General features: G+C 41.1%; 1 protein-coding gene across 4 annotated transcripts in view; it reads right to left on the bottom strand.

Moving 5' to 3' along the window:
- Positions 1-27,395, bottom strand: part of LOC127578691 (proto-oncogene tyrosine-protein kinase Src-like) — a 153,088-nt gene that overhangs the window by 11,274 nt on the left and 114,419 nt on the right. For all 4 annotated transcript variants that reach the window (XM_052030973.1, XM_052030974.1, XM_052030972.1 and 1 more), the window contains 5 exons: positions 22,920-23,069; positions 14,176-14,331; positions 9,632-9,811; positions 4,482-4,558; positions 1,610-1,763 (listed from right to left, as the gene is read on the bottom strand). In XM_052030973.1, the coding sequence (XP_051886933.1) occupies positions 1,610-1,763; positions 4,482-4,558; positions 9,632-9,811; positions 14,176-14,331; positions 22,920-23,069 (717 nt within the window). The remainder of the gene's footprint in view (positions 1-1,609; positions 1,764-4,481; positions 4,559-9,631; positions 9,812-14,175; positions 14,332-22,919; positions 23,070-27,395) is intronic.

Below are 27,395 nucleotides of genomic sequence, written 5' to 3'. Positions count from 1 at the left end.
TGAGCTCTCAGAGTTTACTGTTAATATGCATCAAAAACAAGAAATGCAGCTATATTTTTTAAAACAAAGCTGATTTGGAGTCTGTCAGTTTAATTTCATGGTTGGATATGCCAATTTTGTATTAAGTATTCTGGGTGAAAGATAAGTTAAAGGTCACTGTGGCTGGAGGAGAAGAACAGTCCCCTAACTCTCAATGTCTATGTTATTTTCCTTAATGGAAACCAGCAATTCCTTTTATCACATTGTTTCACACATCACTATTTAATTTATCCAATAATAATTACCATCTGCTGTATTTTTCAGAGATTAGTTGACCTAATATCAAATACAGTTGCAGAATCCACAAGATTTTTAATAATTCAGTATATAATACAGTGAAATCTTGATAAGATCAAATCATTGAAACAAGATGAAATTGTGGCTTAAAGCAATGTGCAATTTTATCATTTTATGCTTGCCATAGCCTTGGGGTGAAAAGGAATAAAATCCCAGCTTTCTCATCGAGGATCTGAACCAGCCCGATGTGATTGAGCTCCACAAAGTCAAAATGGTAGTAGGGGGTCTGAGGAAAGAGGCAAATGAAACAAATATGGGATAGGTCTGGTTTTATGCACTTTTATATCAGAGTGAGAAGGTAGCTCTGGTTCAGATTGGTGGAATAAACAAATATTTCCAGTCTCAAGCATCCACGGCCTGAATTCTGTGGTTAGTAACAGTCACAGCTAATCTCCAGAAAAATTACTCATAAAGATCTGATGATCTCTGTGATGCTGACTTCTTCTTTTCTGATGCTGGTTGCTGCTAAATATCAATTCAAAAGGGATCTCTGACACCCGACAACATTACAGTTATTGAGCTGGCTGAGCAATCAATGCCATTAAGAATTCCTAAAGACGACAAACCAAGAGTAAGGCAGCACAAGTTTTAATTAACTAATACTTTAAAACTTCCACAGAGGGTGAAATAAAGGCTAAAGTATTGTAAATCAAGGATTAAAACTTTAAAGTTGTTATTGCTACAACTGGAAAGTTGATAAATAAATTTTCAGCCTTTTCCACCATTACTCTGTGAAATCACCCATGCATGGAAATCCGTAAACAGGTGTCAGCTTCTAGTACAATAATGATTCACTTCGCAGGTTTTTCTCCCCATCATCAACTGCAAAATCTGGGCTACAGTCTATTTCAATTAGCTACAATGGACAAGATGCTTATTACTGGAAATAATATAATAATCTCAATCAGAGAGGCAGGGCTGAGCAATGGAAATTTCACATTGGTTTAAATGGGGATGAATTCCAGGGATACAGAGCTAAAATCAATGAAGCATCATGTATTCTTAAAATTAATTCCTGGGCCAATGTGTGATGAGAATGCACCCGAGATGGTTAACAATGATCTCTCTCTAAACTCAGACTTTAAAAACTCCTGATTGGGAATATGATTGTTCCAAAACATGAATCTCAAACCCTGGTGCTATTCTGTTATGTGCATCCGTATTCTGCTGAAGCTAGATAAAAAAGAACTTTAATTAATTGATTCTGACAGGATGTGTCCAAAATGGCATTGATTGGAATCATTTTAGTCATTATTAATTGTCCAGCACTAACCTTGCCGGGCTGTGTATTCGTTGTCTTCAATCAGTCGAGCCAGGCCAAAATCAGCAACCTTACACACAAGGCTTTCACCCACAAGAATGTTAGCCGCTCGCAGGTCTCGGTGAACATAATTCATCCTTTCTACATAGGCCATGCCCGCCGAGATCTGCAAAATCAGAATTAATATACCATTGAATTTGAGACAAAACAACAGGGGCATATCACATATTATTTGCCCCCTGAGATCAAAGCCTGTGTTCTAGGGTTGTGTCATCTGTGGTAAAGTTCTGGAATATGAAACACAAACTGAAGTATTCCTCCTGGGTAGTCTACAACCCAATGGTCTCCCCCACCCCTCCTCTGGTCTCCCATTTTTGTCCCCTTTTCCAAACCACCCCCCCAAGTCCCCCATCACCCATCTTCATCCCCCACCCCTCCTGGTTCCATCCACCTACGATGCTCACATTTTGCCCACAGAATCCCTCCTCCCCCATCTAGTTTCATCTGCATACCTCTCCCCTAATGGTTCCCATTATCACATTCCAGCACTGGTAGTCTCTGTGTTTCCATTTATCATCCTCCAGTAGCTGCCTCCACCTTCACCCTCCCCTCCCCAAACCTGGCTCCATCTGCCTTTTGTTTTACCTGCCTCCACCTCTTATCCACCTGCCTATGTCTTCCAACTCCACCCCTCCCCGTCCCCTACCTGGTTCCATCTACCCATCATCCTTCACCCATCCTCGGTCCACCAATCAGCTACTGGCCCTTGTCTCACCACTCCCCCTCTCTCTATACTGGCCAACTTCCCTCTCCACACTCAGTCCTGATGCATGTTTCAACCCAAAATAATGACAATTTCTATCCCCCAACAGATGCTGCTCAACCCATTGAATTCCTCCAAAGTATTTCTCCTTCAATAAGGTTACAGAAAATTATGGGTGAAATGTCTGATAGTGAATGAATGTGATAGTATTTTCTCTTTTTTGTATGTAGGTACAATTAAGTTTTGGGAGTCAAGTATTTAGTTCCAAAGTCCATTTACTTCAGAGAATGAGATATAACAGTTTTGCTCAGCTGATTATGGTACAAATTCTACAAGTCAAAGTCACAGTGCTTGCTCGTTCTATGAACTTGAGCTGTAAGTTCCTATCAGTAGTCTCAAAGCTGGAAACCATAAATGCTTGTGGAAGATAGCAGATAAAAGTCTTTGTGTCATGCATTCTTCCAATTACTGCAGAGAAGCAATTTGAGGTCAGAGGACTATGTCAGTATTTATTTGAAATGGTTCAACCACCATTCAACATGCAAACATCCCTTGGGCAATATTTTTCCCTCAATATCAAATTCAACAATTTTAGATAACCAGCTTTTCCTGTTTGTGTCAGCACTGGCCAGTTCTGATGCAAGGTCATCCACCTTAACTCAGTTATTGCTTCCCCACAGGTACTGCCTGGTCTCCTGGGCATTTCCAACATTTTCTTTTGTTTCAGATTTCCAGCAATTGCCATCTTCTGTCACTCATAGTTCAGGGGTGTTTTTTTATTCTCTAACTTCTTTCATCGTTTATTAACTAGATGGCTCCGAACGTGCTGTGTCACCTGGACAATATTTCCCTTAAGCCCATTCTGGACAGTCCCTTTGTCCTCTCCACCCCTTCCCCTCTTCTCAACTTAAAACACAAGTGTTTTCTCACTTCTCCAGCTCTCTATGAGAGGTCATTGCCATGAAGCATTGTTTTTTTTTTATCTCCATAGACTGCTGCCCGACCTACTGAGTGTTTCCAGCACTGATCTTATTTCAGATTTTCAACATCTGCATTTTATTGATTTTCAGTATTTTATTCTCATTTCAATTCGAGACTGTACTCTTCCTCTAGAAAGCTCTTCAATGATCTGTGCTTTTAGAAAACCAGTCATAATTCTAGATACATGTCCAAATGATTTTTATGGTATGCCTGGATTCTGCCCCATTATTTAATACCCTTTAACGTTCTAAATAGTGCTCGTCTTGAGCAGATTTATATTTTTCATAAATGGTTCCCACCAACCAAGAGCAAATGTATGAAGTGAAACAAATGGACATTCGTCATTAAGAAAAATAATATTGTTCCCACAAATGGCTCATAGTAGAATCAAGATCATAAATTGGCTGTGAATATGCTAATTTAATAGAAACATGATGCTATTTTCAATTCTTTCTAAACGAGCTGACTTTTAAAAAGAAAAAACATTTGTTTACTGAAATAAATAGGATAAAATATGGGGAAAACCTTGTTAATAAAAGAAATGAGAAGCAGTCGGAAGATAAAGTCACTACTTTAATTGACCTTTATACAGTATCTTGACATCTGCACCCATTATGCTTAACTAACAGTACGTATACAACTAACTAATTACAAATTTTAGATGCAAAAAATTTCAAATTCACAACTGGAAATCGCAGTAACGTTTATAGCAAAGTTTTCCCAGCATGGGTGTGAAAATTCAGGGGAAGATTTAGATGTATCAAGTTTTGTTTTAACATTATCCCCCCCCCCCCCACCCCAGAAACCAGAGCTTCTTAATCCAGATAATTTAAGTTCTGATGAAGGGTCTACGACCAAAGGTGTTAACTCTGCTTCTCTCTCCATAAATGCTGCCTTACTCGCTGAGTATTTCCAGCATGATCTGTTTGTATTCCTGATATCTTCCCGGCTGTCCTTTGTTGTACAGGGTGTATGTTATTACAGATAAAGTGCACCTATATACTGAGATCTCCTGTGCGAGGTGTTTATGATAGATAATCATGCTAATAATTGTATAGAGTTTTTAAAAAATCCATCGAGACCACTAGAATCTTTAAAAACCATACTTTTTCTTTGACAATTAATGACGTTAGCACTAACCTGAGCAGCCATATCAACCAGCTGTGGAAGTCTCAAGTATTTGCCCATCTCTCCTTTGAGGAAATCCAACAAACTTCCTATAATATTAAATGAGTCAAAAGATAAGAATACAATAACATTTCAGGCTTCAACTTGAATTCCTTTCCACAGTTTTTCCTTCTGATCCTTATCTGCCTGCTTATCAAAGGTGTGTTGCAGGCCACAATAAAGTCTTTGTTTTTTCATGCTTGTTGAACTGAGGAATGTCATTGCCAAGTACTCTTGAGTCAGGTGCAGCATATCCAGACACAGCACCAAGTTTCATTCCACTTTAATACCAGAAATAACATAGCCTTCAACCTCTGAGGAGCCCTGCTTTAGAACTATTTTTCTATTCTCCACACCAAATATCCTTCAGTCCCTCAGACTGTAACAACTCACTGGCACTGATGTTTACATTAGACTTTTACAGTCCCCAGATAAAACAGATCTTCATTCCATATCTCTAGTCCAGATTTGCTATCAGATACTAAAAGTGAAAGTCAGTTACAAAATCCCAGTGCCACGCAGTTTCCCAGTAAAGCACAGATGTACAATATCTCATAGAACAATAAACGAATCTTAGCAATAGACCAAATTTAATAGCCGTGCTTTGTTACATGGATGCATTGCTGTTGACTTGCTCTACACAGGACTATGTGCTGGCTGGAGACAGTAACAGACTTCATGCCAACAGCCCAATATAAAAAGAAAGCAAACATACTCGGCAATCCCTGAGCTACTGGCACTGAACTGTTTCTGGTTTTAAAAGGTGGAGATTAAAACTGAGCTAAATCCAAGCCTTTCTGTTTTTAATTATTCATTTTTTGGGAGGTGGCCTGACTGGCAAGGTCAGCATTTATTATCAATCTTTAGTTCCTCTTAAGAAGGTAATTGTGAGTCACCATCTTGAACTGCTACAATCCTCCCGGTGAAGGTATTCCTGCAGTACTGTTTGGGAGAGAGTTTCAGGATTAGTATAGATAGCACGGTGGTAGGTACTGATGCAATGGGCCGAAGGGGCTGTTACTAATCTGCACAATTCTATGACTCTACTTGGAACTGGTGACATTGAAGGAATGTTGATGCATTTCCAAATAAAGATAGTGTGCAACTCAGAGGGGACCCTGGAGATGGTGGCTTCTTCATGCATCTGCTTTCCCTGGTCTTGGCGGGAGAGGTCTGAATAGCCTAGGTAAGTGAATGCAGTGGATTTTGTACATAGTATGCACAGCAGCCATTGTGTGCTGGTGGTGGAAGGAATGAGTATTTAGAGTTGACACTCAAGTAGGTTGCTTTATCCTAGGTGGTGTCAATTTTTTGGGGGGAGCTACTGGAGCTGCAGTCATCCAGGCGTGTGGAGAGCATGTCATCACAGTCCTGACCTGTGTCTTGTAGGTAGTGGAATGGCTTGGGGGTGTCAGGAAATGAGTTATTGCCACAGGATATCCAGCCTCTGGTCGCAAGTACAGATCACAGTGTTTATTTGGCAGGTCCAGATGAGTTTCTAGTCAATGATGACCCCCCAGGATGTTTTAGGTGGGAGACATGGCATTGATAATGCCAGTGTATGTCAGGGATGGGTGGTCAGGTTCTCTTTCCAGCCTACAGCAAGGATTAGCTTACAGGGCAAAATCTGGAGTCCTTGGGTCTACACTTGATCCTCTTCGAGTTCAAGCTGCAAGTACAAAATGGTTTCTGACACTAAGTTCTCAAAATGGGTTAATCATATTACTAGTTACGATATTAGTAACAGACCACAATACTTGTTCAAAACTGAAAATAAAATCATTTCCCAAAACCATCAACATTTAATCGATTTTCATTTTAGAGGGGGACATATTTACCATAACCTAGTCAGAACCCAGGTGACTGGCAGACCAAGCACCCATGAAATAAAGTCAGGCATCAAAAAGGAATTAAAGGCATTTTTTGACAATTCTAAGGAAAATGAAGATTATTTAATGGCCTTAATTTGGTGAGCATCACCCACAGAACGGAGTCGTCATAATTCACCACAACATGTGATCCTGGCATCAACAGTGCATGAGCCTCACAGTTTTGTAAGCACTGGACGGAACGGTGCTCCACCTGACACCGTTGGTAATCCCTCCGCCCCCTGCACCACCTCTGAGCCACCTGCACCCTCACCACACCACCCATACTTGTCCAGTGCCAGCTGCACTCTGGACCTTCCATGACACCCGCACCTCCCCTGTACCCTCTATATTGCCCCCAGCTCCGTACTCTCCCCACAGTCACCACCCCACCCCTGCACTTCCCCAAAGTCACCACCCCCTACCCCCACCAACCCCTTGCACTTAACCTGTGTTCAGCTGCCAACCTTGACTCTGGTTTCACAGCCATTCTATGGCTCCAGCTGGCTATTAGGTATTAAATCCTGCAGGGTCCTGGCAGACAGTGACAGCTCGTGCTACAAAGGCCTGATTTTTTTTAAACTGTCTCTGATTATTAATTGAAATTGGTCTAAGTAACTAAAAGTAATTTAAAAAATTATTTTAAACAGATAAATGTATTTAAATGTATTTAAACGTGGATAAATGCATTTATCCACGTCCATAGATCCCTCAAGGTTGCCGTACAGGTCAATAGGGTTGTTAAGGCAGCGTATGGAGTGTTGGCCTTCATTGGTAGGGGTATTGAGCTCAAGAGCCACCAGGTAATGTTGCAGCTCTGTAGAACTCTGATTAGACCACACTTGGAGTATTGTGTTCAGTTCTAGTTGCCTCATTATAGGAAGGATGTGGAAGCTTTAGAGAGGGTGCAGAGGAGATTTACCAGGATGCTGCCCGGATTGGAGAGCATGATTGGAGAGGTTGAGTGAGCCAGGGCTTTCCTCTTTGGAGAGGAGGAGGATGAGAGGTGATTTGATAGAGGTGTACAAGATGATAAGAAGCATAGATCGAGGGGACAGTCAGAGACTTTTTCCCAGGACGAGAATGGCTAACATGAGGGGGCATAATTTTAAGGTGATTGGAGGAAGGTATAAGGGGGATGTCAGATTTTTTTTTAAACGGAGGGTGGTGGGTGCATGGAACGCACTACCAGCAGAGGTTGTGGGGTAAGATACATTAGGGACATTTAAGAGACTCTTAGATAGACACATGAATGATAGAAGAATGGAGGGCTATGTGGGAGGGAAGGGTTAGATAGATCTTAGAGCAGGATAAAATGTCGGCACAACATCGTGGGCCGAAGGGCCTGTACTGTGCTGTAATGTTCTATGTAAAACTAACTACCATTAATTTCTTTAGCTCTATGTTTTAATTAAGAAAAATAAATAATAAACTTAAATGAATATCTTTGGATGAAGGAAGGTTGGTGATGTCTGTGCTGGTTGCACTAACGATGGATGTTGTAAGGCTGAGGGGCCAGATATGAAGTGCATCCACCCCCTTCAGTTCAGCACATTAGAGAATGCACTTGACCGAGCAGTGAGACTAGAGCAGAGCAAGATGCCGGATACACTCAATGCATGTGTGCTTCCACATCGTAGTGGGCTGGTGCAAAGTTATGGAATGTGGTGGTGGTGCATTGCAGCTGACCAGCAGTTCTCAGAGCTGCTTCAGCACTGGATGCAGTCAGGCACGATACCCACCAGACACCAATTTCCCAATCAGTCAACTGCAGCAAAACTGGCGTATTTGTTTTAAATGCAGACTACAAGAGCGGCTGACAAAACCTAACACTTGACTGATCCTGATGCAAAAAAAACTCCTAAATCTGCAAGTTCCTTCCCAGCACTTACAATGCTCATCAGAAGCTCATTCACACAGAATTGTTTTCAGATAACAAGCAAAGGGAAAGATATGCAAATGTAGACACATTTAAAGGTCTTTCAGCGCTGAAAACATTGTTCCCCTGCCCTTTGGTACCACAACACTCATGCTCCTCACAGTGGTCTCGGCCTTTGAAACCTAACAGATGACAGGGAGTTCAGACTCCTGCATAATCATGCTTAATGTATGACCCATCACTCTGTCAACCAGCTCCTTCTCAGTAATTCTCCTCTATTTTTTATTTGATGTGCACCTGCTTTACATATTCCTGGGTATTTGGTGATAGGGAATTTTCACTGGTTGCACAGAGGTGCAAAACAGAAGAGAAACTAAAGTCAGATGAACTCTTCAGGGCATTGAACTGAGAACAAACATTTAAAGCAAACAGGATTACCTCCTCTGCCAATTCAGCAGATTTCAAAGATTTTCTGTGAGAGCCCATTTCCATTACATTTATTGGAATTATTTCTATTTTTTTGTTACACAATAAAATACTTTTTCCAGGTATAATAAATACCAATAAAGGGGGAAGAACCCAAAAGAATGCTCACTAACCCTATGGTTCCTCTGCCAACAATGCTTATGGGTTGCTTTAGCACAAACATAAGTCCAAAGTTAAGTTGCTGGATTTATCAAGGAAAACTAAATAGATTGTTTTAAAACTTTTCTTCAATGAATCTGACAAGCTTAATTGGACAGTGCCATAGATGGGTAAAAGCCATGCCAGAAGCAAGACCAGCACTTATCACTTAACACCCACTCATGACAAGGTGGTGGTAAATGCCCTCCTTTAACTGCTGCTGTCCTCATCCTGAAAGTCAATGATCAATCTTTGTCACAGCAGTTTGGAAAACAACTGAGTGGTTTGCCAAGCTATTTCAGAAGGAAATTAAGAGCCAACCACACAACAGTAGGTCTGGAAAGGCATACAGGCTGAACCAAGTACAGATAGCAGATTTCCTTCCTTGGGGGCTTATCTGAACGGTGCTAGTTATTACAAAGGAGCATAATTTAAACAACTGCAAACTCGAAGATATGTCAGTATTAGAACCCATTTGGAATCCATGCAGGAAATCACCTCTTACATTCAATTACCAATGAATTTCTACACAAGGTAAACAAAGCTTCGCACAATAAAAAGGTATAACTATCGTAAAGCGATGTTTTTCTCTGAGCGAGAAAAATTGTCCTATACTTTGGCCCAGACTCTATTTATATTTGCACCAGTTTCATAATTGATTTTACAGAATGCTAGGCTTTATTTTAGTGATGATAAATATAAAAATGTGTTAGTTAGTAACAAACGCTCTGCTTGATTCCATTTGTAAATACCTTTGCTCATGTACTCAGTAACAATGTAGATTGGTTCTTCAGAGACAACGGCATACAACTGGACCAGTTTGTCATGACGAAGTTTTTTCATGATTTGGGCCTCCTGCAGAAAAGCCTCTGGAGACATCGTGCCAGGTTTTAAAGTCTTAATTGCTACCTTTGTTGTTCCATTCCAAGTTCCTATAACAGAACACAAAATATGTAAAAGGCGAATACAAACCGAAAAGCAACTCAAGTACTTTCTGCTCTTCATTAACCCCCTGTCTCCTGCTTCCTTTCTCCACGCACAAATACTAAAGAATGATATTTTGTGCCTTTTCTCACTTACAAGGACCTCTCATCCCATTAGTAGAGCCTTCAGCAAAATCATTCTGGCCTTAACAATAACAAAGCCCTTAACTTTTCAGAGGCAGATCACTATTTGTGATCCCCAAATCGCTGGTAAACATCAAGGAATTTGATATTTAACTTCTAAAAGCACCCTGACCTTTCAGTCACCCATCATTTTAATTCTCCATCCCACATTCTCATTCAAAATTCTGTCTTCTGCCTTCTACAATTTTTCACAAAGCTCAATGCAAGCTGCAGAAAGTGCACCTCATCCTCTGATTCAGCACATTCTGGCCATCCCAACTCAACATTCAAGTCAAGGATCAATATTTCCAGACCTTTTATTCCAGTTCTCCAGCATTTTCCTTGATGAACTGAAGCCAATCACTTACAATCCTCCAGGATGAGCTCTCATTTCTTTATAGCAACTCCACTTTCTTTCACCTTCTACCACATTCCCTTTAATTCCCTTCCCCACACCTATCTTCCTGTGGATCATAAAACCTTTCATCAGGTATTCTTCGATTTACATGTATTCAAAGTACAAATTTTCACTTTGATGCAAATGACCCTTGGGTTTTCTATTCACGATCACTAATAATGTGGCAATCTTCACCCAGTAGAAAACAATGCACATCACCCTGCCTTTTCAACAAACGCCACGCCAAGAAAGCTCACTAGCGCCTCTACTTCCTCAGGAGACTAAAGAAATTCGGTATGTCCCCTTTGACACTCACCAACTTTTATTGGCGCACCATAGAAAACATCCTACCTGGATGCATCACAGCTTGGTACGGCAACTGCTCTGCCCAGGACCGCAAGAAACTGCAGAGAGTTGTAGACACACCTACAACTCATCAGCATGTCACAGACATCAGCCTCCCCTCCACGGACTCTGTCTTTACCTCTCACTGTCTTGGTGAAGCAGCCAACATAATCAAAGACCCCACCCACCTGGTTCATTCTCTCTTCTCTCCTCTCCCATCAGGCAGAAGATATAGGAGCCTGAAGGCACATACCACCAAGCTTAAGGACAGCTTCTACCCACTGTGATAAGACTATTGAATGGTTCCCTTATATGATGAGATGGACTCTTGACCTCACAATCTACCTTGTTGTGACCTTGCACCTTATTGTCTACCTGAACTGCACTTCTGCTGTAGCTGTGACACTTTGTACTGTCATTGTTTTTAACTGTACTACCTCAATGCACTCTGTACTAACTCAATGTAACTGCACTGTGTAATGAATTGACCTGTACGATTGGTATGCAAGACAAGTTTTTCCACTGTACCTCGGTACTAGTGACAATAAAAAACCAATACAACAGATTTCATTGAACGAAATGTTTTCCAGAAATGTATTCCTTTCGTAAATGGCTGTATCTCTAGAGTTTCCTAGTTCTGATAAACAGTCAAGGGCATGAAACATTAACTCTGTTTCTTTCTGCTTGACCTGCTCAGTATTTCAAGCAGTTGCTGTTTTAATTTCAATTCCCCTATCCTCAGTGAGGACTGACAGCGCACTATTTGATAAGCTCCAATTAGGACTCCAGTGAAGACTTGACCAGCCACAAAGAGCTAAGCTTTCAGGTAGCATTGGGACTGTTCAGAAGTAAGTTTGTAACTACATTGATTTATAATTCCATCAGCTCTTATAAAGCTCCTTTATATACATTTAAGGCAACACAGTGGCACAGCTAGTAGAGCAGCTGCCTCATAGGGATTGAACCCTTGTTCCTAGAGCTATCTCCACTGCTGTCTGTGTGGAGTTTGCACACTCTCCCTGTGATTACATGGGTTTCCTCTGAGTACTCCAGTTTCCTCCCACATCCCAATAACATACATGTTTTTAGGTTAATTGGCCACTGTAAATTGCCGATAGCATATAGGTGAGTGGCAGAATCTGGGAGGGGAGAGTTGATGGGAATGCAAGGAGAATAAAGTGAATTAGATAAGATAATATATCTTTATTAGTCACATGTACATCGAAACACACAGTGAAATGCATCTTTTTGCATAGAGTGTTCTGGTGGCAGCCCGCAAGTGTCGCCACGCTTCCGTCGCCAACATAGCATGCCCACAACTTCCTAACCTGTACGTCTTTGGAATGTGGGAGGAAACTGGAGCACCCGGAGGAAACCCACACAGACACGGGGAGAACATGCAAACTCCTTACAGACAGCGGCCGGATTTGAACCCAGTCGCTGGCGCTGTAAAGCATAACGCTAACCATTACACTATCATGCCTGCCTTTAGATGAGCAGGATTAATGTGAAAATAGGAGTTTGATGTTCAGCACAGGCTTGGTGGGCTGAAGGGCCTGTTGCCATGCTGTGATCACAGTGTGTGACATCCAAAACCCACCCTAAACTGAAGTTTGCTTTTATATCTTGATGAAATCAACTACCAAACGATTTGGGGATCTCAAACGATATTTCACATAATCTATAACATAACAAGGACATAACTAGCCCCATGGTGGGGAGAGGAGGGGTGGTGGAGAAGTTTACCTTTGATCTCCAACACTGGACATAGCAGGACTACTGAGTACATAAAATTCCATCGAACTTGATACTCAATCCACAACTGTAACTTTGACCTTTCGGGGGTCAGAGTGAATAACAAAGCAAAACTCCTGCTGGGAATGGAGCAGTATGTGCAACAATTTGAGGCCTATTTTACCTCAGGGACCTGCACAAGCAAGGGGCAAGTAGGACCATAAACCATACCCCATCCAATAACACACCCCCCTCCAAAATATGTAGAAACTGAGGTTAAGAATACATGTCCACGTTTGAGCCACATCATTATACATGGGTACACATGCATCTTCAGAAGCCAGTACATTTAAATTTCTGCTCTTACCTCTACTATCTAATTTCTTAAACTCATTAAATTGTAACCCAAAGAGCTCATGGTATTGGGCAAGTATGTTAACATGGATTGAAGACTGGATATTGCACAGAAGATAATTAGTCAGAATAAATAGGTCTTTTGCAGACTGGAAAGCAGTAACTAGTAGAGTTCCACAAGGATCAGTCCTTGGTCCACAATTATTTACTATTTATATTAATTATTTGGAGAAAGGGGCAGAGCATAAATTTGCTGATGACACAGAAAGGCATAATGAGATGAGGCTACTTTGTACTCCGCAATAGGATATGGATAGGTTGGGTTGAGTGGGCACAAACTTGGCAAGTGGAGTTTAATGTAGGAAAGTGTGAAGTTACACAATTTTGTGGAGCAATCAAATAACAGGCTACTATCTAAATGGGGAGACTTTCAGTAAGTGAAGTACAGAAGGATCAAGGTGTTCTTGTGCATGAAACACAATATGTCAGCAGACAGGTGCAGCAAGTCATTGGGAAGGAAAACAATATACTGACCTTTATTTTTAAACTCCATTCCCCTTGCAATAAAGTATTGTTACAATTGTACAAGGAGTTGGTGCAGCTGCATCTGGAGTACAATGTACAGTTTTAGTCCTCTTACTTAAAAAACATATTGGCATTGAAGATACTCCAAGACATTCACCAGGCTAATTCCTGGAATGAGAGGGTTGTCCTATCACAAATGGCTGGAAGAGCTAGACATACGTTCATTGGAGTTCAGAAGAATGAGGGATGATCTTATTGCACCATATCAGATACTAAGTGGGTACGACATGGTAGACGTTGAGATGTTTCCATTTGTGGGAGAGTCTCACATGAGGGGATATGGTTACAAGATAAGCAGGCAATCATTATCTTCCCACAGAAGTGGTGAATCTCTGGAATTCTCTACCATAGAGAATGGTGCAGGTTAGGTCACTGGGGTGTTGAAAGTGAAAGTAGGTAACCGTTTGAATGATTGGACAATTGAGGTCTATGAGGAGCTGGCACAGAAGAGAAATCAAGGCCTAAAGCAGATGAACCATGATTATATTAAATGGCAGAGCAGGCTTCAGGGACCAGGTGGCCTACTCCTCTCCCTATTTAACATGTTCAGTGGTACCATGGATGAAGCAGCATATAAATGTGCAATCACAAAAATAAGCAAATTAGACTCATAATAGTCTTTATCTATTCTAAAAGGCAACATTTAAAATTGCTGACAGACATTAACCGAGGTTGTTAAAACAGTAGTTTTTATTTCTACCATCAAAGGTAAATTTTCCACTAACACGATTAAATACTCCACCACTGTTAACAGAAAAAACATCAAGTCTCTTACCCATCCACACTTCTCCGAAGCAACCCTGCCCAAGCTTCACTTCCAATCTCAATGATTCCCGTGGGATTTCCCAAGCATCTTTAGCTAATCCCTGGGTCTGCGGTTTCACTGTTGGACAGACAGTTGTCAGCCGATGACACAAGCCATCAGAGTGTTCTGCAAAAGACGACCACAATGCAGCATAAATACTTCATTAACCTTCAAAGCTCTTGGCCCGATGTATACTATGTAAACCCTGGCCAGCTCCCATCATCCAGCACAAACACTGCCAACCTTCTCATCTTCATGGGCTGTGTCAGAAAATACTGTGGTATTCCACAGGCTGTACTTGAGGATTAAAAATAATGTTGCTTTAATTTCCATGTCTGTCAAGCTGCAGCTACTGGCAAATCTTTGCATTGTTATTTAAGATTTATTCCAGGAGGCAACATAGTCTCCTAAACTATAAGCACATGAAATTCAAAAAGGACAAGCCTACAAGTCAGAGATATAGACAGAATTTTCCAAATTCATCTCTCCTTACAGCTATGTGGAAAGGGGGCACAAATTTGACCTCAAGGTCACTGTGTCAGATTTGAATATGGGTAGATTTCCATGTTTTATTTTTGTAAATCAACTTGATAATCTGGCACAAAGTATCAGCGATATGTTCAGAAATTTTACCATGAATTCACTTTAAGGACATTCTGACTTTGAAGAAGCTCCTCATGCAGGGTCTCGACCTGAAATGTCAACCATCCCTTTGCCTCCATAGATACTGCTTGACTCGCCGAGTTCCTTGAGCAGTTTGTTTTATGCTCCAGATTCCAGCATCTGCAGTGTCTTGCAAGTCCATTTTACTACTCTGCAAATTCCCTTCACGGCAAACCGACTTTGAAGAAGTTCCTGATGTAAGGTTTCAACCTGAAACGTTGACCATCTCATCACCTCCACAGATGCTGTTTGACCCGCTGAGTTCCTCCAGCAGTTTGTTTTAGGCCATTAATCTGGTTTGTCAATCTCAGCATCAGAAATCCCTAGGAAAAACTCCAGTCAAATAAGGTTCAAGGGGAAAATGCGATTTGCATTTGGGAAGAACCTTTTGAGAACTTCCAAAATGATTTGTGTCATTTTGTGACATCACAGAGAAGGCTGGCATTTATTGGCCATCCCTAATTGCTCTTAGAAGGTGGCAGTGAATCACTTTCATGAAACACCGACACCTTCTGGTGAAGGTACTCCCACAGTGCTGCTGGGTAAGGAATTCTAAGATATAGACCAAGTAGCAATGAATAACCAGCAATATACTTCAAAGTCAGGATGGTGTATCTTTTGGAGGGGAACCTGAAGGTGGTGGTGTTCCCACGCATCTGCTGCCCTTGTCCTTGGTGCGTAAGGTCGCAGGCTTAGGAGAAGCTGTCAAAGTAGCCTATATAAGTAACTGCAGTTCATTTTGTGGATGGTACACATGCAGCCACTGTGCACTGGTAGGTGAGGGAATGAGTGTTAAGAGTAGTGGATGGACCACCAATAAAGGGAACTGCTTTGTCCTGGAGAATCGTTGGAGTGCATCCATCCATGCAAATGCAGAGTATTCCAGCATACTCCTCTCTCATGTACTGTAGATGGGGGAAACTTTGAGGTTGAATCACTTGCACAGGGTACCCGGCCTCTTACCTGCTCTTGTAGCTATGTGACTAGTCTACTTGAGTTTCTGGTCAACAGTGATCCCCAGTGAAGTGGGACATTGTGATGACGTAGGAAATACACGCAGGGTTATCTTACGTATTGTACTATAAGGCATACTGCAATACAAAAGGTTTATTTGTGCTCCACCAACTAAGTCAGACCTGGTTTGTGTAGCTGAGCTACATGCTCAGCAATACAAATGAATTATAAACAGCTCAATGGAGTGTTCTCTTGAGGATAATTTCATCTCCACCAGATGCCACAGAATTATAGCAGTCTTCGCGCAAGGTCCACGGCCATTAGACGTCTAGATCAGAGCGTATGGGGCGACGTAGATAAAGATGTAAAGAATAAATTGACATATTCAGAGTCAAAAGTGTATGCCATGTTTTCTGAGGGCACATGGCTTTAGGATAGCAAAGGTGGAAGGAGCAAGAGATATTGTCACACATAGCCTCGAGAGGAGCATAAACAGAAACAACCAGCCTCTCCTGAAATAGTTGGTCCCTGTGGGAAGAAAGAAGTGATAGACTTGTTCCTAACATAATTAATCTCTGCAGAAATGCAGAGAAAGGTGACAGATCTGTTGGCCACCAGAGGAAATGAGGCTTGGAAAAACAGCCCCAGGAGAGATGCAACTAATAACATACAGTAAGTCAGACCACTTGACACTAACCAGTGGTAGGAGTCTCCAAGGCACATGATGATCACCCAGAGAAAGTGATCAGAAGTGGATAATCAAAGCATTTCTGACTCTGGATAATTTATGAGGAGATAAATGAACCTCTGTATATTGGTAGAATTCTTACACTTCATCTCCAAAATGTGTATAAAATGCCATGCTCTACAGTCAGGGAGACTGTGTGTCCTCTCCCTCCTGCAGTAGGTAAAATAAACACCTCCTTGTTTAACCCATGTACAGACTTGTGTGAGTGACTCGTTTGCCCCACAACAATTGGTATAGTGGGCAGGATCTTCCGTGAGTGGACACTTGGGTGAGTATAAATGATGTAAACCGACCAACTGTTGCACACCTAGTGGGAGATCCCTACCAAAGAAGTCCGCAAGGTAAAACAGGTCTGTTTTGATCCAGGTAGCATGCAAGCTATAGAAGACGGCCATGACCACAAAAGATAGGACACCAGAGCGAGAGGCTATTACTAGAGTATTCAATGAAATGCACCAAAAGATAATAGACCAAATGGAAAAAAAGGGTGGCATCCGCGTGTGATCCTGAAGATCAGTGAAACAGCAGCAAAAACAGCACAGGAATAAGGGGAAGAATGTATGAGTTCTAGTTCGATAGTATGTGATGAGATTGAACAATCAAAGCATTTCATGGCAGTTTCACTGGATAGTGAAGATGAGTCTGAATGTTTACCTGGTCAATCCTTGCGTGGAACCATGTCCATAGAATTGTATGCAATTTGTCTTCAGTGTCAGTCACTCTTATGCTGAGAGCTGGATGCTGTTAACTTTGTGTTGTCTATTGTTTTAAGTGTTCATTTCTGTATATGTACATCCCACTGTTTGGAATCTTTACATTATACTTTTGGTTTTTAATTGGGGCTCCCAACCTTCAGATGCTCCTAAAAGTTGGCAAACGTTTAACTCCTAACCCTTCACAAAGAGCAAGGTTTCTAAATTGTATGAAGTGTATATTTCCTTTATTGGTTGATTTCCCTAAGTTTGTAAACTGAGTCTTAGAAGGAATTTTGAAATATCAATTGCAAACACTGGTGTGTTTTCTTTTAACTGAGTGGAATTTTTGACAGCTGTAGCGAATTAAAGATAAGATGTGGCCTTGAAGTCGAAATTCAGTTATGGTGACTGGTTCTAAGTCAATGGAGCTTTTAAAACTGGTGCTTTTAATTTGGTTACTGTAAGAAATTGCTTTTGTTTTATCTGGTCTAAATTGAAACGAGTGACATAGTTTGGTTTTAATCCAAACATACATTTAGATGCAGTTTAACTCAGTCACCGCAAGTGTGAGATTGGCTTCTCTTAGATTGTCTCCTCCCACACAAAGGTTATGTTGCACAAGGAACTACAAATTTGATTAGTTAAAGATGTTAGCTAGAGTTATAAATGTTCTTTTTGATTTTGGATGCTTAAGATAAGCTTTATGCAACTTTTTAAAATCCAAAAGCAGTGTAAAAGAATTAAATTACTCCAATATCAGACTCACACTCCATTGCTTAAAATACTGCCAACGTGAATAAGTGCAGTGAAGTTAACCCTTTCCACTGACAGCTCTCTTCTTCTGCATACCAGAGAATCGAGGCTTAATGGGAAACAGGGATGAACTTTGACCAATCTTGCCAGTCCAACAATAGGGTTTGTCTTTGGTTTAGAAATGGAAAAGAACAAAATCGCAATATATCAGGATATATTTGGACAATTCATCAATGGATATTAGTCTGATTTTAAATTTAAATTAGGAAAGTGTGGTTAAGGATAGGTAATTAATTAACTTCTTGTGGAGAAGTTTGCGCCCTTGAAGATCAAAGGATGGATTGTATTGCATGGCACATATGGTGCAGCACTGGGATGTCACAGTGGGTGTTGCTGGTGTGATTGGTTGTGACGGGGGCAATGAGCTACGGACATGCATGATGAGCTTGTACTGAGGAATGGGTCTCGGACATGCAGTTATCTAACATCAGGAAATGCTTGATGTGGTTCAGAAATCAAGAAATGGTTAATGGGGCTCAAGAGGAAGAAAGAGGGAGATCTGTTCAACTCATCAGAATACCGATGTGTGGTCCATGGAGAGGCTAATTATGAAACAATCGGGTTAGAACACCTGAAAGCACAACCTAACTTGCCCCCTATGAATATGATAGCAAGGCAAGGAGACTGCCAGAAGAGATGGTCACAGGGTGGTGGGGCTGAGGTGGTGGAGATGTAGGACTCTTGAAAGGCAGGATACTGAAAGAGATTTTGCCCGAGGTAGGGGAGAGGCAATGCAGCATTAGTGCAGGAGCAGGGATGTTTAGTGCAGTTGTGCTGGGCTTTGGTGGGACTGAAGTATCATGTATAGTTTTGATCTCCTTACCCGAGGAAGGATGTTCTTATGATGGAGGAAGGGCAGATTGATTCCCGAGTGGTAGGACTGATGCAAGGGCCAGAATTTAGACAACAGGTTGAAATTGGATCAACAGCAAAGCTTTAACCTCTGTGATAGTGTATAATCACCTTAGGAAGAATAGTCAAATATGCAGGGTGATGAGGTGGCAATATTCTGTTGAATTTCTACAAGTGTGACATGGCAAAAAGTGATTGCAATATAGTCGTGTATGATTCAATAAGGGACCCATCTTACCCCTGTAGGGACAGATGGATATAGTTCTTAAAAATCAGAGGTGTGAGATACTACCTTGATTATTAGTGGGGAACAGTTTGGAAGATGCTAGGAGATTGTGTGTGATTGTATCACTTACCCCAAAGGCATGTGTTCTTCTATCACAGCGTTATAGGTAAGAGATTATAAATGATCTCTGGAATACCCCTCATTTCCAGCACAAGACCAGCCCCTAAAAGTGCAGTAATGTTACAGAAAGAGGGAATACACCCATATGAGGGACAAAATTATATTCATATTTCTCAACCCACCCTATTTATAATGATAGGCTGGATGCAATGTGCCGAAGCCTAGTACATGTACTTCTCCATGGGGCAGTGCATGCTATAGGGGTAAATCGTTACCAGTACCACCAACATATGCACAGTTTGATAAATGATGTGGTGACTGGAGCAAGTACTGGGAATCCCTCATGAAGATGATAGATTTCCAAGGGATCCAGATATGAGTCAATTCCTTATAACAAGAGTTAATACAACGAATGGAAAAAGGAACAGATTTAACACAAGAAGGAATGGTATTGGGGGAATCGGGGGTCCAAGCAATCAGTCACTTGATTAGGACAAAAGGGGGGGCACTCAAGCACCATCAATCACCTAACTGACCCGGAACACGAGGATATATCCTTCGGGACTCGACCAGCTCAGTCAATGGCACTACTGCCAAGCCACCACATTAAAGCAGATAAAGAATAAAAACCAAACAGACTACCTAGTATCTATTTAGGCAATTTGCACACACTAAGCTCCCACTGATACCAGTGCAATTATCACCCAATAACATGTTTCATTTCTGAAATGCTGTTTAAAGGTTAAATATTGATCAAGTCTTCAGGATAACCTTACTGCTCTTCTTTGAAATAGTACCACTGGATCTTATGTCCAACTGAGAGAGCAGAGCTTCAGCTTGTTGTCTCACCTGATGATCTCAGTGCGGCAGTGGACAGTCAGACCACTACTTTGTGCTTTAGTCTCTGAAGAGGAACTTGAATGTGGAACCCTTCATCCAGCAAAACAAAAGTTATACCTATCCTAATGTACAGCATCATTTAAGAGTAGAGTAAGACTTCCTTCACCTATGCCCAAGTGTAAGTAGGCTTCAGGTAAGTGTGCAATTGAAAATCACGCAGTGAGGAACTAAGATTTCTTCTCTGCCCTGCACCCAGCTGATCCTAAAGGACCCAATGCGGGAGCAGGGAAGCGTGACCTTCCAGTTGGAGCATGGAAGCATTCTAAACAAGCTCTGTGCTGCAGTTAAACTCTTTTGTTTGAGTAACAGACACATGCACAATAGGGAAAAACTCCTAACTTTGCAGCTAACATGTTGGGAGCACATGGCCAGTGTGCTCTATATGTAGTGTACACCTAAGTATATAGAGCTGGGGAACAGAGTGATCTGTGACAAGGATGCATTTATACATTTATCCCTTCCAATATACTATCTTGAAACACGCAGTTAGTTTACATATATAATACTCTCATCATCTTAAGAAAATTTTATGATACATTTTCCACCCCACTAAAGACATGTATGCATAAATTTTAATGATAACAAGGACACTTTTATCTTTCACTGTCTACTGGCAGAAAGGTGAACAATTCCCGTTGGTCCCCTTTGACTGACAATTGGTAGGCACCATGGTAAGACGAATCCCCCACCTTCAGGAACATTATTGCCTCTGGTCAATGCCTCTTTCCAATGGCTTGACCCAAGTCAGGAACTTGGGTAGCAAGTTAAACTGTGTCTCTCTCACCCTCTGTTGAGCAGAATAAAAAAGGCAAAGGCGTTGTTCAAACAAGAGCAGGAATTTCTCCCAGTGGCCTGCTCAGTGTTTGATCCTCAGTGAAAAGCATGAAAAGTAGATTAATCAGATGCCCATCTCATGAGCTAGAACACAGAACAGTACAGCACAGAACAGGCCCTTTGGCCCACAATGTTGTGCCAACATTGCTAATCCCTCCTACCTACAGGATGCCCATATCCCTCCATTTTCCTCTCATTTATGTGCCCATCCAAGCCCCTCTTAAAAGTCCCCAATGAGTTTGCCTCCTCCACCCTATCAGGTAACGCATTCCAGGCATCCACCACTCTCTGAGTAAAAATCTTGCCCCTCATGTCTCTTCTGAACCTATCCCCTCTCACCTTAAATGGATGCCCTCGGTACTGGATCGCTCAATAATGGGAAAAAGATATTGCTTGTCCACCTTATCTACAGTATGCCCCTCATAATTTTATACACTTCCAACAGATCACCCCTCAGCCTCCGCCGCTCCAGAGAAAAGAGCCCAAGTTTGTTCAGCCTCTCCTGATAGCACATGCCCTCCAATCCAGGCAGCATCCCAGTAAATCTCCTCTGCACCCTTTCTAAAGCCTCGACATCCTTCCTATAGTGATGTGACCAGAATTGTGTGATCTGTGCTACTTGTGTCATCTGGCTGTGTATAAATTATACACAACACCAACTTCCATTTATAGAGTACGCTAGATGCAGCAAAACTTCAAGAGACATTTCACAGAATCACTATCAAGTAAAAATTGATGCCAGTCTAAATAAGAACAGCTGAACAAAAGCCTAATCAAAAGAAGTGTGTTTGTGAAATGTCTTAAAGGCAGAAAGGGTGATAGAAATGTAGAGTGGTTTCCAAAAGGAATTCTATAGCCTAGAGTCTTGGCAGTTGATGGCACAGCTACTAAAGGTGGAGTGGTTAAATTTGAGCATGATCAAAAGATCAGAAACAGATTGCAGAAAATCAGGGGTTGCAGGGCTAGAGATGATTACAGACAGAGGGGGCAAGGTCTTGAAGTGGTTTGAAAACAAGGATGGATTATTTTAAAACTGAGGAGTTATTTCAAAAGAAGAAATGTAGGTCAGCAAACACCATACATGTCAAACAACATGAATAGCACTACAAAGAATGTTCCAAGTAAAGCACCTTGGAGAGATTCACAAGCTCCTTCTTTCTTACGTTAACATAAGTTGTTTTATTTATTTGTGCATACAAAGAATTTCAGCTGAGAACAGCTTTCTATTTATTTTCAGGTCTGGAGTTTTTGCAGGTTCATTATTTTTCAGCAAGGTTTCACCAATATTCCCTTCACAGACTCTCAGAGGATGGTTAGGCAGCCAGGATAATGGTGGCTCATTCTATTTAGATGTATGTGCTTTGTTCTGCAGATCTCAAAGGCATGTGCTCTCCACAAATATAAAGGTTCACTCAAGATTATAATGAGACTCCAGGGGAAGTGGTTCTTTGGAGTTTCACTCTGGCATTGCCAATAATTCTTGCTTCCCATCCCTAATTTTTAAAAATATAAGCAAATTGAAATATTTGCCGATATTTACTTTTGAATAATCAAGACATTTGCATGGGTTAGTTCGTACGCCCTTATTCAAATTGAATTTTTATTGAGGAGCTTTTTATCTTCAATTGAAGAGCAATATTGATGTAGTCTGGCGCAAGAAGCCTCAGAATCTGTTTTCCTGACAACATATTTATGGAATCAGCATTATGAAGTGGGCAGTGTACGAATGGAGCACCAGGAACATATACAACAGTGCAATGTTTTATTTCTGCCACTCTAGCTGTTTGAGGAATTCTGTTGACAGATGCACAACACTAATGTTAATCCACCCATTCAAAGACACCATTGCAATGTGGAAAGAGATCTTCACCACAGCCTGTACAAAACCCTTGCTTTCTTTAGAACTTACTTGAGTAGTGGACTACCAGCTGCTGCAGGTTTTCAAACTGTGTTCGTGATGTAATATAGAAGCCACCCTTGTCCAGTTTGCGAATCTTGTAGTGCTTCACATTCAGTCCTTTTGCATTGTCGTAGTCGGACACGGATAAGCAATAAGCACCTGGATAGAAGGAAAGAGGTATTACTTTACAAGCAGCATACTTTGTATAACCCTATACTTCTAGGTTGGTTCTCCTGATGCATAAGTATCAAGTTACTGAAGTGACTTAGCTGAAGGAAACAGAACGGATCTTTGGTTTGCCCAGAGTGGTGTACTGTGGGTTGCTCCCAAGCTACAACCGTCATTTGTTTAGTTTTTATTGTATTACAGTTTAGGTTCTTGGATAGTCAGTTAGCAAAGCCATTCTCCTGCATTTAGTTGTGGATAGTATACCCAGGTGTCACATAAACCTCTAGAGAGATGTCTGTTATCTCCATTAGCCTGGCCCCAAGTCAATGGTGGTAACAGAAACACTGCTGCATGAAAATCAATGTTGAATGTTTCAGGGGGCCCCATAAAGACAGCATCTCACAGACAACCTGATGAGTTCCAGTCAACGGGATCTACAAAGTCTCCACAGCATCTGGACTATCCCAAAGTCCAATGTACATAGAACGTGTACAGCATAGGAACAGGCCCTTCAGCTCATGATGTTGTATGAACTAAATAAATGCCGGACTAAACTAGTCCCTTCTGCCTAGACAAGGTCCATTCTCTGCATGTTCATGTGCTTATCCAAGAACCTCTTAAATGCTTCTATCGTATTTGTCTCCACCACCACCCCTGGCAGCTCACTCCAGGCACCCACCACTCTGTGTAAAAATAACTTGCCCCGCACATCTCCTTTGAACTTACCCCCTCTCATTTTAAATGCATGCCCTCTAACATTAGACATTTTGATCCCAGGAAAAGATACCAGCTGTCTATCTATGCCTCTCATAATCTTATAAACTTCTGTCAGGTTTCCCCTCAGCCTCCACTGCTCCAGAGAAAACAACTCAAGTTTGTCCAACTCCTCCTCATAGCACATGCCCTCTAATCCAGATTCCCAGCAATAAACAGCAGGAGGAAGACACCAGCTCCCAAATTTCTCTCCCACTCTGTCAAACACCTCCTGCCCCACTTGTGGAAGTCTGCAAATCCCACACTGGCTTCAATTAGCTACCTCAGAGCCTACAGAATTGGAGTAAAAATAAGTCACTGTCTTTCCCTTCTTCGATTCAAGAAGTGAAGAAGAAACCTGGTTTCACAAGAGACTGCAGATGCTAGAATCTGGAGACACATAAAAGGCTAGAGGAACAGTCCAGATGAAGGGTCTCGACCCGAGAAATGTCGACTGTCCATTTCCCTCCATAGATGCTCCTGACCTACTGAGTTCTTCCAGCATTTTGTGTGTTGCTCAAGAAACATGATGAATGTGGGGCTGGCCGATTATTCTGCAAAAATGCAGGCTCGGTTTACCCATTGTGCATACCTAAAATGCTACCAGCATGACATCACCACAGAAAGAAGAATTTCTTCTGTGGGTCAAAATATCACAATACTTTAATGAGCTGCCTAGCCCCAAAAAGACAGGTAGTGCTCAGGTGGATCTTACTAAAAAAAATGCTTGCCTTAAATAAATATATCCAGTAAACAAGTCATGTTATCATCACCAGTTGTACACTACCAGCAGGAGTGCCTGGGATTAACACACTGGCAGCATTGAGCAAATTAGGTTCTTGTTTGGACATGCTGAGAAATAAAGAACCTTGCAAATTTCCTAAAAATGCCTAACATTTCCATCTCTTCCCCCAATCTTTCACTTTTGTTATGTAGAGAACACCTGCATTTCAAAGTTTTGCAAAGTCCTTACGGTCATTTCGTCTATTTAAGCAGAAGCCTTTGCTTCCCATACTGTTTGTTTTCTCATTGTACTTGGTCCTTTACCCCATCCTAATGATGAATTCCTCAGCCCAAATGGATCTTTAGGCTCTCAGGTTCGCACGCTGTTGTTAGTGAATCAAACATTTACAGAAAGCCCATGAACAAGATGCCATATACCTTGACCTTAAAAAACAGCTTTAAGATGGTTGAATATCCCACCTGCCCTGCTTCACTGAAATTTATTTTGGACCAACTTGCAATGAAACTTTAAAACTGAGAGCACTGAATACTTAATGAATTTTGCTGAGAGATTGTAACTGCACCTTTAGAACATTCCCAATAAGTCCCTGCTGATTCAAATTCCAGATTGACTATCTGCAGTTTACCTGAAGACTCGTGCAAGCACAAAGTTGTTCATTTTCTTTCAACAGTTCTCAAAGAGCAACTAGAAAGTATATTCCAAATTGTGTTCCCTCTATTCCAACAGAGCAGACAAAATTGGTCTGGCACAAAATTGTTCAGTGAAGTGTTTGCAATACCAGAAGCATCAATTTACTGGGAGAGACAGCAGAAACTGTGAGTAATACCAAAGATGGGAGCTCATTGTTATGTTGAGCAACACTCTGCTTGAAAATCATTTTGAATGCATTGTGCACTTACAGGGAAACTGTTCTCAAGACCATTAAATTAGATTTAGCACAAAATCCACTGGAGGCTGAATCTGCCCGCTGCCACCTTTTATATTGCCCTGTTGGTTACTTTCCTGGTATCACTGCAGAATCCAATTCTCAAGCCAAAATTCTTGACAGCACAGGCTGTTAGCATGCAATGTTTGTGATTCCAGAAATTCTTTTGCAGCTGCTGTCATTGCATGGACATGGCTTATTTATTTATTTATTTATTTATATTTTTTATATATAAATATTATATATAAATATAAATATATATATATTATATATAAAAAATAAAAGGCTGGGAGAAAGGCTTCCTTTCAAATCCACTCCAGCAACTTTGTCTAACCTTATTTATTTTTACTCAATGTTTCGTTGTGTTTAAACCTCCTGGGAAAATCTATCAAAGAGAGCCTTGTTATTGTAGATATGGAATTCTATAATGTCTGGAGATTTGGAAAACACCTTTAAAGCTGCTAAGAAAAATAGTTGCAAAATGTAAAATGTTTAATCATCATTTCAATTTTTTCCCTCTTTGCTTGAAGGACATATTGGGCAGAAGGCTAGAGACTCATGGGTAACACTTACTTGCGAGGCACCCATTGGTCCCAGTATCCAATGGGTGTTTCAGTCAAGTGAGCATTATTCACAGGTAAAACTGTATAATGAGAGTACTATTTCACAAGAGTAACATCAGACAGACAGAATGAAATAGAAACACTCAAATGCTGTTTCTAGCAAAGGTCACTAAAGAGCAAGGAAGAGCAATGCCCTAGATGGTTTTTTACCCTCACCGACCCCAGTCTGTTATAGTGCTCCAGTTATCTCTAATTGTAGCGTCCTTGCCATTAACTGGCTCACATCAGATAAGTACGCACAGATCAGGGGTTAAATTTTGTAGTTATCAATTTTGTACAGCAGAATGCCAGTGTGAATGGCACTTTAAACAACTACACCAACTGCATGTTCTGAATTGGTATTTCAAACCAAAAATCTGGAAATAAACCACAAGAACATTTCTTAAACATCCAGGTTTTGTGTGTGCAATTAACTGCCTTAGGGTAGAGTTCTGTTTAGGGAGGAAAATCAGAATGCATAGACTGAACTTCATTTCAGTTTAACAAGGAAAGTCATTAAAATGTATTGACCACAATCATTGATCCATTTGTCACCCATGTGACCATTCTTTAGACGCAAGCCCAGACAGTGTGTGTTAAAGAGTTAAAGGCATTATAAACACATATTCAACAAAGGCCACTGAATTGTGATCGCGAGTAATAACCTTCTCCCTAGCCCGAGTGCAGATCAGTTGTCTGTGTACATTCCAGAGATCAATTCAGGGCATTCCTGGAACTTGTGGGTTGACACCATAATGACAACACAACTGAATTATTGAGCTTAGGGTGACAAGCATGGGTTGACAGAGAAAAAATGAACATACCTACTTGATGTTTGAAAACAACTGCACAAAATATCAACTCATAACAATCTCAGCTTAATATTTGCACTCAAACAATTCTTAATAGTGAGCCATATGTAAATTGCAGCCTGGATACTTGAGAAATTATGGAGAGAGATTAAGGGAAATGCATTTACTTAGTAAACAAAGATGGTCCTGGCCTATAAAGAAAAATGGGATATAGTTCAAGGACCAGGAAGTCACAAAGATCTGGGGAGAGATTGGATGGTGGATTGCTCTTGCAAATAATTGATGTCAACACAATGGATTTAGGTGGGGCACTGGAGGATCATTGCAAAAGACTGTGATTGCAGTAAAAGAGAAGACAAGGGAATTCCTGGATATTTCCTTGCTTCGTAGCCCCAACAATGCCAAGCATAAACATCTTCCAAATTTTCACTATGCAACACTAACTTTAAGAAATACAGTGTGGTAGGACTGAGGTCTGCT

The sequence above is a fragment of the Pristis pectinata genome, chromosome 16 (assembly GCF_009764475.1).
Source record: "Pristis pectinata isolate sPriPec2 chromosome 16, sPriPec2.1.pri, whole genome shotgun sequence".
Lineage (NCBI taxonomy): Eukaryota > Metazoa > Chordata > Chondrichthyes > Rhinopristiformes > Pristidae > Pristis > Pristis pectinata.
This window is presented reverse-complemented; position numbering and strand designations above follow the sequence as displayed.